This window comes from Leptosomus discolor, chromosome 1 (assembly GCF_034619465.1).
Source record: "Leptosomus discolor isolate bLepDis1 chromosome 1, bLepDis1.hap2, whole genome shotgun sequence".
NCBI lineage: Eukaryota > Metazoa > Chordata > Aves > Leptosomiformes > Leptosomidae > Leptosomus > Leptosomus discolor.
The window spans coordinates 176,019,396-176,038,184 of NC_141391.1; the positions used below are offsets into that span (position 1 = coordinate 176,019,396).

The window sequence follows — 18,789 nt, forward strand, 5'->3', positions numbered from 1 at the left end:
ACAATGCAAAACCTGCTCCACCCTAACATTGCCAGTTACAATCCCTTTCCTTTTCCATTAATTACAATGGAAGCCACAACTTGTTGCTTTCTGGCACCCTCTACTGCTTTACACATTACACCACGGACAGCGTTTTATGGACAGTTGCACAGTCCCTGTATCTCCATTAAAACATCTTCCCAGTAGCTGGATTTCCCAGCCCAACCAAATAAAACATGATGATATTCATACTTGGTGTGTGCCCTCATTTATTGTTTGCAGATGTCAAAGCTTAAATCTCAAAATATGTCTAGTACCTCTCTTCTACACATAATCTGGACTCACCCTGAGGAATAGAGGTAGTAGTTCTGGCAACAGAAGAGTGGCCATTTCAGACTCACAGATGTCCAGAATATACAATGGTTCACGAAAGCTCCCAGAATTTCAAAGCTCCCACAAACTTTCATTCACAAATGAGAGGCAGGGAGAGTGGCTTAAATGACTTTCAAAATGAAAAAAATCATTGGGGGTTCATCAGAACTCCAAAAGGTACTTTACATGGATGCATGTCCATGTGTGTGCGCTACACACCAAAACACAGGCCCAGATTGTGTCTTGAGAGTCTTGCATGTTACTGAAGCTGAAGAAATCACGATTGTCAAGATAGGCAGTAGCAGATTATTTTAGGGAAAAGGATGAGTGAAAGTCCTTGGGACTTGGCTTCAATGTTAGGAAATTTTTTTTTTTGTGAAAAGTCTACCTCTCTGAGGAAATTCAAGGCTTCACAGACATGGAATGATAACCTTTTCTAACTAACATACAGCACACAAAATTATAAGACAATTTAAGCAGAAGTATTGTAAAGGGAGTGGACAGAAAATCTTTAAATAGAAATAAGTCCTCAACTGTAACCGTAAGAGAACTGGCATTTTGCCACAGTTCTAAAATAATCAGACATTTGATAAAAATCTAGAAAGCTGATAAAATCTCAAAATTACCAAAAGGCCTTGTTTGGATATACTGTAAAATAAAACCACTTCAGAGACTGTTTATTTTCTTGTTCAGCTTAAATATGCATTTTTGCTATTCAGCTAAACATCACGCACTTTCTTCTCTATTTTTAAATCCAGTAAACATTCTAGACATTCCTAATATTTATAAAATACTCTCCCTATAGAAGATGATAAAAATACATCATCATGAAGCACACATATTTACTGTAATCCTGCTGCTGCTATCTGGGAAAAATGTATTAATGGCTATAACCAACAGGTGCTTTCTAAAATGCATGTCATAGTCAATTTATGTGTATGTATTTTAAATGCATGTTTTGTGTTAAAACTTTTCAGTGCATTTCTATTAATGGAGGTTTCAAGGCCATTTACTCATCATCTCTTTGTCTAAGCATTTGTATCACAAATATATATTTGATCAATTCCAAAACTTCAGGGAACGATCACATGACATTTTTGAGGAGAAAAAAACAAACAGAAAATTGAAGAGCACAGAAAGCTTACTACAGAAGGAGAGAAACGGAGTACTGTCAACTGCATCTCTTCAAACAATAAATACTTCAAAGTGTATGTCACCCATTAGTCTTCAAGTATACTTCAGTATTTCATCTCTGCGTATCCTCCCACTACAATTTAACACAACTTTGCAATTGAATGACATTCCTGACAAACATAGTTGAGGGACAGGGAGAAGAGATGGGTGAAATGGGCATGCCTCAATGGCATGGAGGTACTGGAATATTCAAGATATAGATTAAAGGGAGGCAGATTTCAAGGAATTGCTGGGGAGGCGGGGAGTGTGAAGGTAAATAGTTGATTTTAAGGAATGAAAAGATCTTTTTGTGTTCAGCAATCTAGCAATCTTGGTCTACAGAAGCAAAATGCACATAACCCTAATCCCAGCCCCAACCAAGCAAACCCAATCTACTGTCTCAGTAGATTTCATGGAGACAGATATCATCACAGTACAAGTACTTCTTATGACATGATTATTCCATTAACATCTAGATGAGTTATTCTCATGTGATTCCTCACATTAATAGGACAAGGAATTTGTAAGCCTAAACACAAAGGCTAATAACTCCATACAATTTATATTTAATGAATAATGTACTTCTTCCAGCCTAGTAAAATAATACTCAGGATGTGTTTCTGTGGCATTTTCATTTATGAGTTCAGACAGTCAAATGCGAGTGACTCAGGGGAATATGCATCTCACTGCCTGATGCGAGTGAGTAATTCTGAGCTGTTCTATGAAGAAGGATTGTCATAAATCTTGTGGTCCTTTTAATGTTCTCAGATCTTCTCTGGATGTAAAGAGAACTGCTTGTTACAGTGCAAAATAAAGAGGTCTAACAAAAAGCCAAACCAGAATCAAATCATATCAAAAAAGTGATGATTTTGTTGCCTTCTCCTGCCCTTCCTTTCCAAGCCTGTAACATCCTTAGGCAGGATGGATGAAGCTTCCCATCTGTTATGCTCAACTAAATCTAATACTTGCAGCACTTCTCCCATCCCTTCTTTAGCTTCCTCTTTCTCTCACAATAAAAAGTCTCCCACAAAGAGGCAACTGTTACTGTTTGCCTGTCCAGCTCTCACCCCACCTATTTCTCTTCCATTTCTAGAGTTTTTAGAAAACTTAGAGCTCACAAAAGCAGTCAGAATTCCTCCTCTGCCAGTTCCATACTAAACCAATTTCCCCTCTCATCTTATTCAGACTGGCTATGTTGATAACATTAACAATCTCTTTTTAGCAAAACTTGGAACCAGAATTCCAACATCTTCATCCTTGAATGTCAACCATCTTTAACATTAACAACTTTAACCTTACCCTTACAGAAATTCTATCCTCTTTCCTTTCTTTATTCCCTCCATTCCTTTTGTCACAATTATTCCCATAATGTACCCTTAAATGGACCTTCATTATTCCCTTTAATTTTTTCTTTTGGGGTGCCACACACCTCTATTTTTGATACTCTCATCTTCATTTTCACTCTACTTTTTATGTCACGTTCATTTAATCTGCCAAGAAAAAAAAACCTTAAATTTCTACAATGATGAAGGAGATGTTATTTCCTATATCTGTTTTTCAATTTGTAGTATCTATTTGTATATTTACACTGTAGAAACTACATGGACTGCTGTTAGCCAGATAATTTTTAAATTCTGTGACATACATGATTACACAGAAAAGCCATGGCCCCCCCTATAAGGTATGCACAAGTTTATAAAAAGGGTTTGTTGGTGTCTAAAACAAAGATGGAGAGTCCAGTCCTGAAAGTCAGCTTCTAAAATTTTGTCCTGCACTTATCATTTATGATTCAAGAGTTTGAAAGGGCTTATTTCACTCTCCAAACTGTTCAGTGCCCTGAGCAAATTACACGCAGTCAGATATAACCTGATGCTCAGTATGCTGATTCAATAGAGCGGCCACTTTCCCACACGTGGAAGAGGATCTCGTATAGATTCCTGCTGTCGCTCCCATTATTTCTAGCTGGTGACATGAATACATGTGTAGAACACTTGATAATAATGTCTCTCTACTTTGAGCTGCAGGACATGCCATATGAATTGTATGCCTCAGGGTTTCTCAGACTGCAGGAATAAGCTTCAGGGCTTTATAAACCTGGAGCAGAGCTAAATGAAAATGCATCTTAGTAGCTACATTCCTATCATCAACCAGGGAAATACAGGAGACCTCAATGAGGTAGTCAGCTTGAACACTCAGTAAACACCAAACAATTTGTAAAAGCTCTGAATCCATCTTATACACTGTGCACTGTACAGTGGAGTGCAAGTGACTGGATGTGTCAAACATGTCAAACAAAGCCTTCCGTGGAACAGCTGACAGTCACTGGGGAAGGGTGTGGGAATGGGGTTGATCCTCAAAGGGAAGATCACACTCTGAACCTACCTAGGAAATGAGAGGGCTTGTCCAAGAAAACATCTCCAGAAGGACAGCTAGGACATGCTCCTGGCTATGACAAACTTGAGCACTTCCCTGGGAATCCCAGAGGATACAAGCTGAATGTAAATCACCTATGTAGTGAGGAATCTCAGAAAGCACAGCTAGTCATGTAAAAAAATTCTATGCGTCTACTTGAAGCTACCATCAGAAAATGGGAAATCTGAATATGTATCATGTTAAGGAGGGTTATCTCCTGCATAGATAAGCATCTGCTTAGATCCTTTCACAATGTAGCTGTATCAGCCTTGCCTGCTTCAGTCCAGAGCTGCCACTGTTGCAAAGTAGGAAAGAGTAGACAGTGAGAAGTATTTGTCATCAGTGTGACTCCAATGAGTATTTTATCCACACTGCCCCCAAAAAAAAGAATTGCATGAGGCTTCACCCTGCCAAACCACAAAAGCCAGATTCAGAAATGCAGAATTAACTGGTAAGTAAATCCGTGAGGAGAAGGGACACCAAAGAATACATAAGCTGTGCATTAGGATGACAAACTCTTCCCAGGGGATGCGGAGCATGATACTTCTGCCACCATTATAAGTTCAAGGAACAGCTGCAATTGTTGGGAGCTGAGTAACATGCAGGGACAGGCTCAGCTAGACAGAGGGCAAAATGTCCTCAAAAAATTCCCCTCTGGATAACAGCTTGGCTTGAGGCCACATGAAGGTATGGACAGTACGGGCAATTATCAAGAGCAAATTGGAGTCCTTTGATCTCTTTTGTTGTCCAAACTCTGCCTTCATCAATGGAACAGAAATCCAAATGTAAACTTCTGATTAAGGCAGATCAAGGTCTTCTCCAAGAGGTAACAGGTCTCCAGAAGAGAGGATCTTTTACTTTACCAGAGGAAGCACATAAGAGAAAGTTCCCATTGTAATGCAACCATGATTTGTCATCTCCAGTGTGCCTGGGTTCTTTATAATGCACCTGGCAGACAGGGAGACTTGCAGAGCAGAGAGGAATTTTAAGATGATACTGGAAATTCCCATGCTAAGTGTACACAAGAAGGCAAAAGATATGGCATTTGGTTTGTATTGCCAGGATGTTGACAGAACGGAGAAGAAACCATGCTTACCAGCCTTCTCATAGCTGTACACATGCTGTGTACAAAAAGTAAATGCCCATGTGTGCTGATTTTGATGTTGCACATCATTGAAAACTTATCTGGCAAACAAAAAAAAGTATATATATTCCTGATGTAGGCAGGCCAAATAGCCAATGATCAGAATTACAATAATCTAGAACACACGATACAGTGTGACTGGAAGAAGAATCTTGTCTCTTTCTCTGTTCCAGAACTGAATACTCTCATCGAAATTAAAATTATCTTTCTAACAAGTTGCTAATGTGAGTAAAACTCTTAATCGTCCTCTAATCCTTTCCATGCAGGAAAGGTGTTACCTAACTCCTGGGCATATTCTTCAAGTCTGCTCTCCCCTAAACACCCACACACAAGATATGACTATGTCTTGCACATTCTTTCTATGTAACACAGCTAAAATATGAGCTTCCTATCTATAAACAGAGGAAACCTCTCACAGGAACTCAAATTTTAATTACTACTATTTTTTTCCCTCTGGCTTTACTCAGATCACTTCCCTAGAGATCATGCTGTGAATCTGTCTTTTCTAAAAGTACTTTCATTTTTCCTTCTTAAGGCTACTTCATTATCAAATCCTAGATACCCCTTACCTATCACAGAGGATAGGGAAATGAGCTTTTTACTATGTCCTGCCCATGTTGTGAGAAGCCATTCCTTTTGACTACACTTTTAAACAGAGGTTTGTACTAACTAAGGCTGTTTTCTTAGGCCTTGACCTATCTCTTACGCAAACTGCACTTTCCTCAAAACAGTGATGTACACTTCAGGCTATTCACTTAATTTCTGAAAATTATGTATGTAAGCATGCACCATGGAAATACATCAATGAGACTACTGTCTTGTGTTTAAGCTCATTTAAGCTGACAAAACTAGAGTCTCTTATTCCCTTGTATTTTCATGAAACTCTCACAGCAGCCAGCTGTGAAATCTGTGAAGATCCACTGATAGCCATGGGGTGACAGTCTGAATTTAAACAAAAGGACCTCAGACAGGTGTCACTACAGGAAGAAACTGGCCTGCAAAGGAAAGGAGCTGGGATTAGTTTTCAAAACTCATATTGAATTGCCAGTTGTAAGGGATAGTATTTCTACACCTAGCCAAATTTCCATATATATTTGAACATGTCACACTTGTGTGGAAGGCTCACGTGGAGTTGCTCCAAAGCACAGAAAGTGCTTTGAATTGAATCCATACAGCCAATGTCATCAACAGCTGCACCAGAAGTTTCTTACACAGTTGAACACTATGCAGAGAGAATGAGTTCCCATGTGGGTCCACTTGACAGTGAACTTAGGGATGACGTTTTCAGGCTTCCCAATCCTCCACGTAACCATACCCCACACATTTTCATATGAAATTCTATGGGCCTTATAATGTTTACTTTATACAGAATGATCCTTTTTTTCATGAACAATTTTTAGACACAGAATGCTAATGCTGATATTCTTGTCCTTGAATATTGACATTCCTGCATACCGAGGGATGCTACTCAACCGTGTCTGCCCGGCACATCCCTGTCAGAGGAAGTCTGAAGGCAGGTGTCTGTACTGAAGGGAAGTGTACATACTGTAGGACAGGTATACTCTGTGGGACACAGCAGTTCCAGTTTCCACCTATTCATCCCGTCCACAGGTTGGCTCCCTGCTAAGAAGAGATGTGCATCCACCTCATCTCCTTGCAAACCTGGCTTCCTCTAGAGGAAATGTGAGCAGAGAGAGAGCCACCAGGGGCTTTTGTGGGACTACAGGAATACCACAAAGGATATCTACCCAATAAATTACAAAGCAATGCCTACGAGTATAGACACTGTCACTTTGTCCTACTTCAGCTTCAGGCTCCACACACTTCTTTAACTATGTCAGAGAAAGTTCTTTCCATCACAAAAATGTTCCCTGGTGAAGCAGAGGCTGATTCACTAACTGCATCTTTTTCTTGCTAAAGTACACAATTTTTCTTCAGTCTCACAGAATAAAGCAAAACTGCCAGCATATGAAATAATTTATTCCCCAGTATATCGCAGGTTCTCAAATTCTGTGCAACATCATATGTGTGAGCATAATGACAGCCATGAGGATCCTGGTAAAGCTAACTATGCAGAAACTGGATGCTGCTGAGGTTTGCAGGTTTTAATTTTTATGAACTTGGACCTGTGAAGCCAGTTCAACTTGTTCACAAGTACTTTATACGTCACTGCCAAGATGAGCAAAGAGTGCAAGACATTGCAACAGACCTAACTAAAAAAGAAGCATTTTGTACATATTTAAAACAAACATTAGAAGATGTTTACAAATTAAGGTAACGGCCGAATTGAGATGCCTTAAAAATTACTTAAAAGATGAAGCCATTGGCAAGAGGAAAACCAAATGGTGAGTGGAACAGAACTTGGTAATATTGGTAGTGATTAATTATGAATTGATATCAATATAATCTACAGGGTGTATCAACTGTTTCCAGTAGCAGAGAATCCATGTCAGTGCTCCCTAGGCTCTTTTAAGGTAATAAAATGTCTTAGATGTCACCTCCTGACAACGGTATCAAATGGCAGATGAATACAGAAAACATTTCTCCTTAAGTTCAAGTTATGAGAGCAGGGATCATGAAAACGTATGTGAAAGAAAAGGGTGGTGGGATTCTTGAGTTTTATTAACTAAAAATGTTAAAATGAAAGCAGTGAATGAATGGCTAACAAACATGCTATAGGAATATCATGACTGTTGCTGGTTTGATGGCTGATATTGTGACAAATCCTGACAGGACATCTTGATACATACTGGCATATGTCAAACATGTAGACCAGCTATGACCATTGCTACTTTTTTTTTTTTGCACATTAGAAGCACCCAAGAGTCTACTGCTACAAGAACAGAATTTGCCTATTATTAACTGAGCCAGCTAACAAAATTGAATGCTGCCAAGGGAAATTACCTGAAAATGTGATGATGGTGCCTTCAGCTAGGCTAGATCAGTGCACAACCCAAAGGGAACAAATGCAGAGCAGACTCAAAACTTGGGGTCTCTGAGATGCTCTGAGAGGAAATCTGACAAGTTTGAACTGCTTTGACTTCAGTACATTTTAAATTTTCTAGCTCAAAGAAATCAGCAGTATAAAATTGGTATGTCAAAAGGCAGGAAAATACTCTGATCAGACTGTAGAGATAAAACAATACAGTAAAGAGACTGAATCAAAGAAGGGTAAATAAATATCTTTCTATCAAGTTAAAGTGGCTAAACATGACACCTTAGAACTGTGCAAAGACTGATGCATGACTATGTACAGGAGTTTTTGAAGCAGCTGTTCTGAGACCCAGAGCACCTGAGACATATTTTTTGGCCTGGCTGGGCTGAGAGATGGGCTTATGGGAGGAGGAAGACGGACACAGAGATTTCCACAGGTTCTGCTGCAGCATGGGCATGCATGGACCATGCTTCCCTCCTAACTGCAGCAGAGCTAGAGATAAAATCCAGAATCCCTATGCCACATAAAGATTTACCTGTCCACAGGGAACATACACAAATGTTGTCCAGAGATGCAGACATAGCTAGAGTGAATAGATCTCTCTGCAGCTTGGCTTTCTCTCATGAAAATGAAGCTCGATAGACTTCAGGGTGGTGGGTCCCTAAGCAATCCTAGATGGTCACTAACCCCTTACACAACCTCGGGAAACCATATCACTTTTCTGTGCTTTTGTCTCTTCTTGTTTGTCTTGTCTGTCTGGAATGGCAGGTTTTAATGGGATTAAAGTAGAGAATGATTATCTCTCGATCTGTGTGTGTAACATTAGAGTTCTGTGCTGGAGTTCCCAACGTTGTCAGCTGGGGCCACTAGGTGCTGCTGTAATATGAGTAATTAACATAATAACTATTATTAAGGAAACAGCATATATTCTTACTATGGACTGTTTCAAAAAGCCTGAAATCCAGAGAAAATTCTTATTCTAAACCTGCACGCTTTTATGAAAAGCAAGAACCCAAAGACCTGGTTATTCACTTCACTGGTACTCAAAAATTTTTCCTTTTACCTTTTGCAACTTTTCAGAAAAAAGCTTCAGATACCTTCCACCTTTAAAAAATGCACAGAAGAAATGCAATTTTTTTTTCTACTCCATTTCCATTTTTAAGCTCAGCTTGAGCAGTTTGCTATTATGCAAGCTCATCCAAATCATTATACTCCAAAATCCTTGCCAGCTACACAATCATGCACTTTATTCACATGCTATTTGGATGTGAACAGAAAGACAAAGTCCTTAGCATGGGGGAGCAAAACTGGAACTGCAAATGATTCAGTAAACGCATCGTGTTGTTACTGAGGCTCAGATTTTGTACCTGCCAGTTCCACAGCCTTCTAAGGCTTTATCTTATTAAATGTAGTTGACTAGCCATAAACACAGTAAAAGATTAATAAGACTCTGTATGAATCACAGTCACAAAATGCTTCTTGCCTGAGAGTATTAAAATGTCTTTAAGCAGCTGCCAGCTATAGCTCAGAGAGCTATATGACTAAGGCGCTATTTCTGAAAGTCTTGGAGTCAGTGCATCTAACTGGACTTTGCAGTGGACAATCCAAAAGCCTATTTATATTCAAAAATAATTTGGCAAGTCTTGTTCATCAAAACAGTTTTCCAGACACAAAGACTCCACTTAAAATTTTTTTCTTGGATTTACTGCCCTTAAGAATGAAGTTAAATGAAATTATCTGGATTATCAGAAGAACAGTGATGAAGTTTTGCTGCTGGGTTACCTCAAGACCCAAAGTTATTGAGCACAAAACTGAAATAACAAACACTAAGCACACGTGGAAAAAAAAGGTACCAGGAACACTATATGAGAACCAGGACTTTATGGTAAATGTGGGACAGAACACTCACAGTCTAAATAAATCATTATTAAAAAGCGTTTTAGGAAAGTGCAGAGCTGCCAACACAGACTAAAAGTATATTTTATTCTTACCATTTGAGATTGGCTCCGGGGACAGCCATTGATATCTTCAACCTTTTCATTTGCTAGACAAAAACATTGAGGATAAAAGCAGAAGTAAACAATGAGATAAAAACCTTTCTTTCCACACCCTGACCAAAAAAAAAAAAAAAAAAAAAAAGACCTAAAAATCAAAAAAAAAAAAAAAAATCCAAAAGAAGAGCAGAAAAGACAGAGCAATAAAGTGCACGGGGTTTTGTTGACACAGAGCTCCTTTCTAAGTAAAGCTCAGTCGTACAGTAACAACACTCTTGTTAGCAGCAGTTGCTTCCACATGCCAAATCATGCAAAGGGGGAAGTGCGAAGGAGGTCGCTGCTAATTCTTCAGCCCCTGCAAAATAACTGCTGACATGAAATCTTCCACAATTGTCTTTGCAGGGTCAGGATACAGTTTCAAGGCATCCCAGAAAGTATGAGCCTCTCCAACTAACAAAATGCACACATGGGAGACATATGGTTTAATGGAGCATTCATTTCTGACAATTCAAAGTGTGTAAGATACAGTTCTGGCCATTTAAAGTATGGTTAAACAGCCACTTCCAAACATGCTCACATAAACATATTTTTTAATTAAGACAAGGATGAACCACACAAATATCAGAGACATATGGACCCAGTCAAACTGCATTATTCAGGGTTCATCTTATTGTTAAATACATTCAACTTGAATTATATATTCCCCCATGCAAGGAGTCAGCTTGCAGTGCTTCTCTCAGCCCTGGTCTTACCGATGATCTGGATGATTTCTGCTAGCAGAACTCCATCTGCAATGTCCTGTTGCAAATCCTTGATCAACCGCTTGTGGCCAGATTTTGCTAGGTAGTGGTTAGCCCAGTCAGTGTAAATCTGCAGAGCAGAGGAGCAGGGCAAGGGGGAAAGGGGGAAGAGAGAAAAGAAGACAATAAAAATTCTTAAAACAAATGTTGGCTTGCACACCAGAACTATTCTGGATCACATTCCCATTTAAGAAGTCAGCACCAAAGGAAACAATTTTAACGTTGTGTTTTTTGCTCCCCCCCCCGCTTTTTTTTTTTTTTTTTTTAAACAGACATGCCCCTCCCCCTGCCATTCCCTGTTTTATTTTAACTTCAAATGATTCAGGCTGTTTCATGAGGGTTCAAACTTGCTGTGACCAAGCAAAATTCCCCTTATGACTGTAAAGGAAACTCCTGTCGTAAATCAGTCACATCTACCACAATTCCACCTCCCACCGTGTTTCTACCTCTAAGCACACCCCGCCACCAACTTCCACCCTCTGGGGCTGCCTAAGAGAAAGTGATAGCAGAGACGTGTGCCTGTGTTTTGGTAAGAGTTCATCGGGTTGTCACTGGTGATCCTGCACCTGGTGTGGACTCTGCGACACTTTCTGCAGTAATCACCATGTCCCACCACACAGGGACAGGTTGTTTGTCCCCTCGCCTACAGTTCAGCATGCCGTAATGTGCATAGAGGAGACTGAGAGCACCAGATGTACAGTAGTCTCCTCGCTTGAATTAGAGTATATATTCTGGAAATATGCTGTGTCCTTTCTCCGCCAAAAGAGGAGGGGGGGAAGGGTGAGACTGAGCAGCACCAAATACTTAGCAAAAGGCTGCATAAAAATGGCACTTATCACCAAAAGGTTGAAAAGGACCAGCTGATCTACATCCGTCAAAATAAGAGGGGGTGGAGGTGAAGAGGGAGGTAGTCAGCATTTCATAAGGCATATATGTGCACAGAGAGAGCATTTGGTGACACCTACAGCACGCACACAAGGGGAACCAAGTTCATTTAGGGTGAAATAAAAGGAAGACACCTTCACCCATATACCGAAGGAAGTGTGCACCCCAAGAGGTGCTCACACCACCCCGGGGTGTCCCAGCATGCAGAGGCAGCTTGGATTAGCAGAGCTTGGCACGGGGCTGTCACAGCTGGAGGGTATCAGTGGCCCTTGGCAGCCAGCGCTGGCTTCCTTTTGTGAGGTGTCCATGGCCTCTCTCCCCACCCCAGAAAAAAGGATTTGTACAGAACCTCCCACTACTGTGGGATGTCACCACTGAGAAAAAGCATATATGTTCAACAGCATCACTCTGTAAGTAAAGATAATATCTAAGGTTCCTTCTCTGCTGAGATTATTGTTTGAAAATGTTGAAACTGCACCTCTTGCATAAAACCAATATGAGCTCACTTTATAAACATCCTTTTATTTAACCTCACAGACCCCTGGGAGGAAGGGGTCAGAATCCCATTCTGTGAACAGAAAAACAGAGGCCAAAGCCATTAACTACTTGCTTAGTTCACCAAGGAAATCTCTGGCAGAGCCAGGGCAGGAAAATGGATGCAATGGCCAGTCCAGAGTCTTACCCAGAGAACCAACATCCACTTCCTACCCAGCAAAAGTACCACCACTCAGTCCACGTTCACATGTTGAGGACTGCTCCGCTATCTGAGTACCTTTGTCAGATTTTCACCCTCTTCATTAAAAGAGACAGAGAACTGTTACTTGTTTGGTCTACCCTATTTCTTCCCATATTCCTGCAGACGGTTCACCAGCTGTTTTGCCATAGTTTTAGAACTTTAGAAAACTCCAAAGAATCAAACTGTGGAAGCGGATTCAGCTCTCGCATAGCCAGAGGACGCTGCTGCTAGATGGGGCCCTAAATTTCCTTGCTGCACCCAGAACCCTGCTTCAGTCACCTGTGTTTTTATTGACTGATATCCTTTTTTCACTGTTACAGACGTGACATGAATGGCTCCATTAAAATGCTTTTTAAAGCCTACTGTAGCTAAGAAAGTGTCTCTTCAACTCTATAACCATATGTAATGTGGAGTCTCTAAAGATGTATGAACACATACTTAGAACAATATGAAATCATGATGATAAAAGATGCATACCGCACCCATAGCATCATGTATTCCCGACTACTAGTATTTCAACTTCAGGCATTCTTCTAAAGTAAGGTCTTAGAAATATTCTCTGAGCTATTACTGTAAGCAGAACTATTTTCTGTATTCCAATGATACTGATCCACTGGAACACAGAGAATTTAATACCCACTAATATTATTTTAGGTTAGTTTCACATTACAAATAAAAATACTACCAAGCATTTCCTTTTTTTTTTTGTCACACCCACACATAATCTGGTGTACCAATCCTAATTTTGACTACAATTCGAACTATCCTCTCACTAAGCAGCCAGGGAAATTTCATTCTAGCAGCTGCTTTGCAAGTGTCTGGTATTCAAAGAACGGACTTCACCCACCCATCCATCCCCTTTATAATTTTCTTTTCTCATTAATTTAAAAGTGACAAGCATAAAGAATGTAAACACTGTGTAAACAAGTGTTTTGTAAACAAAGGTTGCTAATTCACATTGTACTAAAACTTTACTGATGGTCAGTATTTTCATAGTCACGCAATGGTAGGAAAAAAATATTGGGAGGAGGCAGTGGTAAAAGAGGAGTTTTTTCACTTCAGAAGTATTCTAAAAAAATTAAAAAGGCGAAGAATTGTTGTCAGAGACAATATAGCAAATGAACACCCAGTCGGCAGTGGAAAGTCACATTTCATTTCCTCTCTTTCTGTAGGGACCACCACTTGCTTCTGTTTCCCCCCTTCTCTATAGGATGCCCTTCTCATTCATCTCATTCTTCCAGGGACCCAACTGCTCAGAAGTCAGTTGTAAAAAATGAAAAGCATGTAGACAGACATATGAAATTATAAGAATGTACACATGCCACTATATTCCTTTTAGATTAAATTCTGGGATGCAAATATAATGAGAAATAGAGAATCCCTCCTCCGCAGTTTTTAAGTATCAATGCAACTATGCGCCTCTTAGAAATTTTATCTTTAACTCCTCGGGAAAACATAAAGATCCAGTGTGCATTGTCATTGACTCACTTATCTATTGCAAAGGATAGAAAAGTCATGCAGAACAGAAGATAAAAAATCAGTAACTTCATGCAACAGTCTGCTTTTTATGGGTGCTCCCCTTTCGTTGGGTGCTGAGCACCTCTAAAGAGGATCTGTGCATGCTCCCCTCTTTTCAGAACTAGCAATGATCATTCTGTCTTGCATTAATTGTGCGGTAATGCTTCCCAAAAATCCTCTTATCGCAGATTTTTCAATGATGAGGCTGCTGCAGAGAAGAACACACACATGAGGGTTAGTTGTTGCAACACTTCCTCCCCGCTCCACTGCTTGCTCTAGTAACCCTGCCTTACAGCTACACACTGGGCCGGGCTGCTGACTTACTCATTTCCTCTCCAAGCTTCCTCTCCTACCACCCTGCTTTACAGGCACGTCTGACCAAGGACTATTCCACTTCAGCGTTAGGCTCCGGCCGCTGACAACGTATGGGAGAGCCGCTGTAATCTGCGACGCAGAGGACCAGTCTCAGCAACGCGATAACGGAACAGACCCGATCCTGTGTTTGTGTGGTCCGAGCCCCGTCCCGGCGCCTGGTGATTTAACTGCTTGCAACACGAAACAAGATTCAGCGGGGCAATCTGAGCTCAGGCACAGCCTGCTCATGTTAATGACGGTTTCCCCTAGCATTCCTCAACTGCTCGTCACGCTAACCTTCAAGAGAGTAGAGGAAATAAACTCTGATACCCAAATATAGTTATGAGCTTCACCTCGATACTTCACACGTAGCTAAAAGGAGAACAGTAGAGCTGCTTGGCAGGATCCATGATGAAACAATACACTTCGTAACACAGTAGTTTAATGAAGTGAAAAATAGAGAGGATCGCGCAGGTTACTGCCTTTCTTAGAAAATGCTTTAATCATACACCATATAATTATACATCAGGCAGTGCTATAACGTGTCATCTTTAAAATTAATACAGAAATGTTACCACCCACAATCAATGCCAAGTGGGAAATGTCAGATGGATTTCAAAATTACAGTCAGCCTAATGCAGTAATAATGCATGACACTTCGTTAGTGTCTTCCACTAAATCAGCTCAACATGCTTTCCAGACACAAATGAGATCATCCCTGTTATTTAACATTTCTATAGATGTGGGGAAACTGAGGTATGAAGGCTTTTGCAGCAGTTTTGTTTTTTTTTTAACGTGGCTCACCCAAGGGCAAACAGAGCTGGGAATATAACCCAGATATTCTGAGTTGCAATCATTTCTTCTATATGCTTTTTTATCAGGCAGTTTTATAAATAGGCTTGGTGGGAAAGAGCGTATTCCAAGAATCAGGATCCTTCTGCATATTTTTGTTTGTTTGCTACAGAATATAGAGTTTCAGATCTGAAAATGGTCTCCTGTTGCTATCGAGAAGACAGCTTTCCATACTAAGAGTATGTTGCTGTCACTCCCTTATGTACCAATGCTGCCGCTTAGGAAGAACAACAGTTGCTGCCAACTGAGTTATGCCAGGACCTTGTGACAGATTTCCATTCCATTTAGGAGGATGAGTTATATCTGAAAAATATTTAAATATTTGTCCACTATATGCAAAAGTTTCCTTCCTAGATATGTGGGAATAAACATGTAGTACTCAGTTCTCATCACTTGCCCTTTAAAATACTCTTTAGGAGACAACTGTATCCTCATCCATTAGCATGAAGGAATTGAAATGCTGTCCCCCAGTGCTCGCTCCCATGCTCTCTTCTGTGCAGGATACCAGCCTAATACCTTTGGGGGTGGAGAGGCTTTTTAAGAACTCTATTTCCCAGAAGGAATCTGTAGGCAACAGCAAGCTTCCCATAGATTTTTCTTTCCTCTTTATCTTGTAGCAAACAAGAGTTGGAGAAACGGAAGGAAAAGTTATCTATTACAGAAAGTGTTGTTAGCTTGCAATGGTTCACAGCAATATACAATAATATTTTTTGAGCACAGCAGGATTTTGTCTTTTATTCTGTTTGGATTATACCAACACATTTCACAATTCTTTTCTTTCTTTAAAAAAATTTGGAATAAAGGAAAATGAAACTATTAAAAAGCCCCAACACCAGAATTTTAACAGTCAGACAAAGTGGAAATATGGCACTGTTAACTTAAGAAAAGGGCTATGTGGCTTTCTAGTGTAATGTATATACTCTGCTTAAAATGTTGCCATTGGAGACAACTGATAGTTGATAGCACTTAGAGCTTTTCACCCATAGACGCTCGTTCAAACCACGCTTGTATAAGAAGAGATTGATGACTTGTTTCTGTTGTTCTCCAGTATGCTACGAAATGGGCCGTAAAGGCTTTATATCTATTTCTTGGGCGGTTTTCCAGTGTGTGGCCTACCCTGGATGTTGAATACCCAGCAGAGCCTACACAACAGTCCCAGAGTCCCTGATGAAGAGGATTTGCCAGAGGAGAGGGCATGGCCACAACTCTATTTCAATGTAGCTATTCTTGGCTAATAAATTGTGGGTAGCAAAACACGTGTTGGAGTGTCCCTGAAGCTGTTTGTATTTGTAAAGGGAAGCTGGGCAACACATTGACTAGCATTAGAACAGGGTGAAGAAATCAGATTGCAATGAGATGCCTTACTCCTTCCCACTGCCCCTACACTAAGGAAAATTAACTGGAAGGCAGGATCTGACCTTTCAAGCATTTTCTTATTGAAGGTTATTTCTCTGGGTTGCAAAAGAATAATTTATTCGTTTCAGTCCTCCACTTAGCAAGGAAAAGGGCTAACCTTAAAAACAATGGTTCACATTTAGACTGCCATAAGAGACAGATCAAGCATCTGATTTATGTGTGGATTTAACTGGCTATAGAAAACACACTGTGACTCATTTGCTATAAAGTAAAGCTGGGGTCTGGGGGTGGCACTTTTTGTAAGATTAAGCAAATTACAGGAGAAGGAAAAATATTTGCACAATTAAAAATATATGGCCAGAAAATGAAACTAGAATGACTTAATTTATAGGCAAGATGAAAACCAATGCATTTAATTTAACAAAATGAAATAAGTATTAAATGACATCCCACAAACCCTGTTTCTGAATCCCACTGAGCAAATGAGAACAATTATGAGTTAAGGAATAGAAACCATTTAGAGGGATACATATCAATTAATCAAAATGTCAGAATCCCTACAGTACGATTCTATTTTGTAAATAGCAGCATGTATCCATCAACACTACTCAGTAATTTTCAGATAAAAATACAATTAAATAAAACTCCACTAATCCTAGCTAAGAAAATGAATAGAAACAATACTCTTCAACAATCACTGGCAAGCTTTAGATGATTTACCCCGCTTTAAGGGGGCTGTTTTATATTTCCAAGTTTCACTTACAGTTTGTGATCTAATCACCCAAGTAACATTTGTACTGACTTACTGTGCTCTTTCTTCCCATTTCTTCCCAAATCCCAACTCGGAATTAATTTAATACACGTGTTTGAGCCCAATTTTCACCAATTGCACAGAGCAAGACTTTTGACACATCTGTGCTGGGTGAAAGATAACAGCACAAGCCTCTTTCCGTATTTGTGTGTGTATTTGTGTGTAAGGTTTGCTAAGTGATTTGTATATTGCACAGTTAAAAATCCAACGCTTTATAGAATGAAATAACTCGTGATCCTTTGAAAAGGACTAAACCGATTTGCTTTACAGCTTAATCATGTCGTTTTGTTTACTGGCTTACTGCAGCTACTCTTCAGTTCTGTGCAATAGCAGTAAAGTACCACAGGAAGGAGCCAGATATTCATCCTGCAGCTGCAGAGGACCCAGCCAGACAGCTGCTTCTCTGCAGACTTGTGCTGCTGGGAAGCGATACTTGTTAAGGGAGCAACAAGACCACAGTTATTAATATTGGCCTCGAGCTTCCTGAATTAACAGAGGACAAGATTTAAGTGGCACACAGAGTAATCCTCCAAAATAGCCAACCTTGAGACTTTCTGTTATAAATACTCCATGTACTTGGTGCAACTTTGGAATTATTTCTTAGATACATTTTTCAACTTTAAAGTGCATTTCAGCATCTGTTTAGTAAAAAATACAATAAAATACAGGACCTACATAAAACATTGATTAAGACTAATGTCTCACTTTAAAATCAGAGTGAGGAAGAACCGGATTCCCTACTGGGCATAGGTGTTACACCTAGAGACATCACTCAAAAGGTGAATCTGTCTTTTAGCATTTCAGTTTAGATAAGGAGTGTGCTTCTAAAGGCAGTCTCCTATTGCTTGTTGTGCTCTGTCAGAGATCCTTTTCACATGAAATGAAACAGAGAGATGAGCTTCGAGAGCACAGTGAATGCACCCCATTTACTGACCAGCATTCAGTCCATGCAACAAAACGAGAGCTAATCCAAGCAACCCTCCACCACCAAAATGTGTACCTTAGGAGATGCTGGGTCCCTAGTACCAAACTGGTTTTCCCTACAAAGCCACCCTTCATGCTAATGTTGACATACGTGTGTCCCAGAAGTAACGGGGAAGAGGGAGGATGTGATAGAAAAAGCTGCTGGCCATCCTGGGTAGAGACATACACAGAGATGCTTCTGTAAGCTGGTGTGATGCTACAGTAGTGTCAAATGTAAGAGGAGGATATGTTTTGGTCTTGAAAGTGGTGATGTGTAAAGATACTAATTTGACCAAAATTACAGTGCCAGCATTCTCCAACAGAAATAAATGAGCTGAAATATATGAAGCTCCCTCTTGCTCAAGTGTACATGCACACTTGAACATCATCCAAGCCTGCCCAAACTTGATCTGCGGCCATCTCTGACAGTTCCTGGCCAAAGAGATCTCCCTTGGAAAAAAGAGGTGATCTGGGAAGGAGCACCTGTGTCTGTCCAAAGGAGGAA

The 18,789-nt window shown here is 40.1% G+C and overlaps 1 protein-coding gene across 5 annotated transcripts in view; it reads right to left on the reverse strand.

Annotated features, from left to right (window-relative positions):
- The window catches only part of NAV3 (neuron navigator 3), a 410,369-nt gene that overhangs the window by 173,728 nt on the left and 217,852 nt on the right, over positions 1 to 18,789 (reverse strand). For all 5 annotated transcript variants that reach the window (XM_086471515.1, XM_086471510.1, XM_086471485.1 and 2 more), the window contains exons 2-3: positions 10,762 to 10,879; positions 10,007 to 10,059 (exon numbers count right to left, since the gene is read on the reverse strand). In XM_086471515.1, coding sequence (XP_086327641.1) covers positions 10,007 to 10,059; positions 10,762 to 10,879 — 171 coding nt within the window. The remainder of the gene's footprint in view (positions 1 to 10,006; positions 10,060 to 10,761; positions 10,880 to 18,789) is intronic.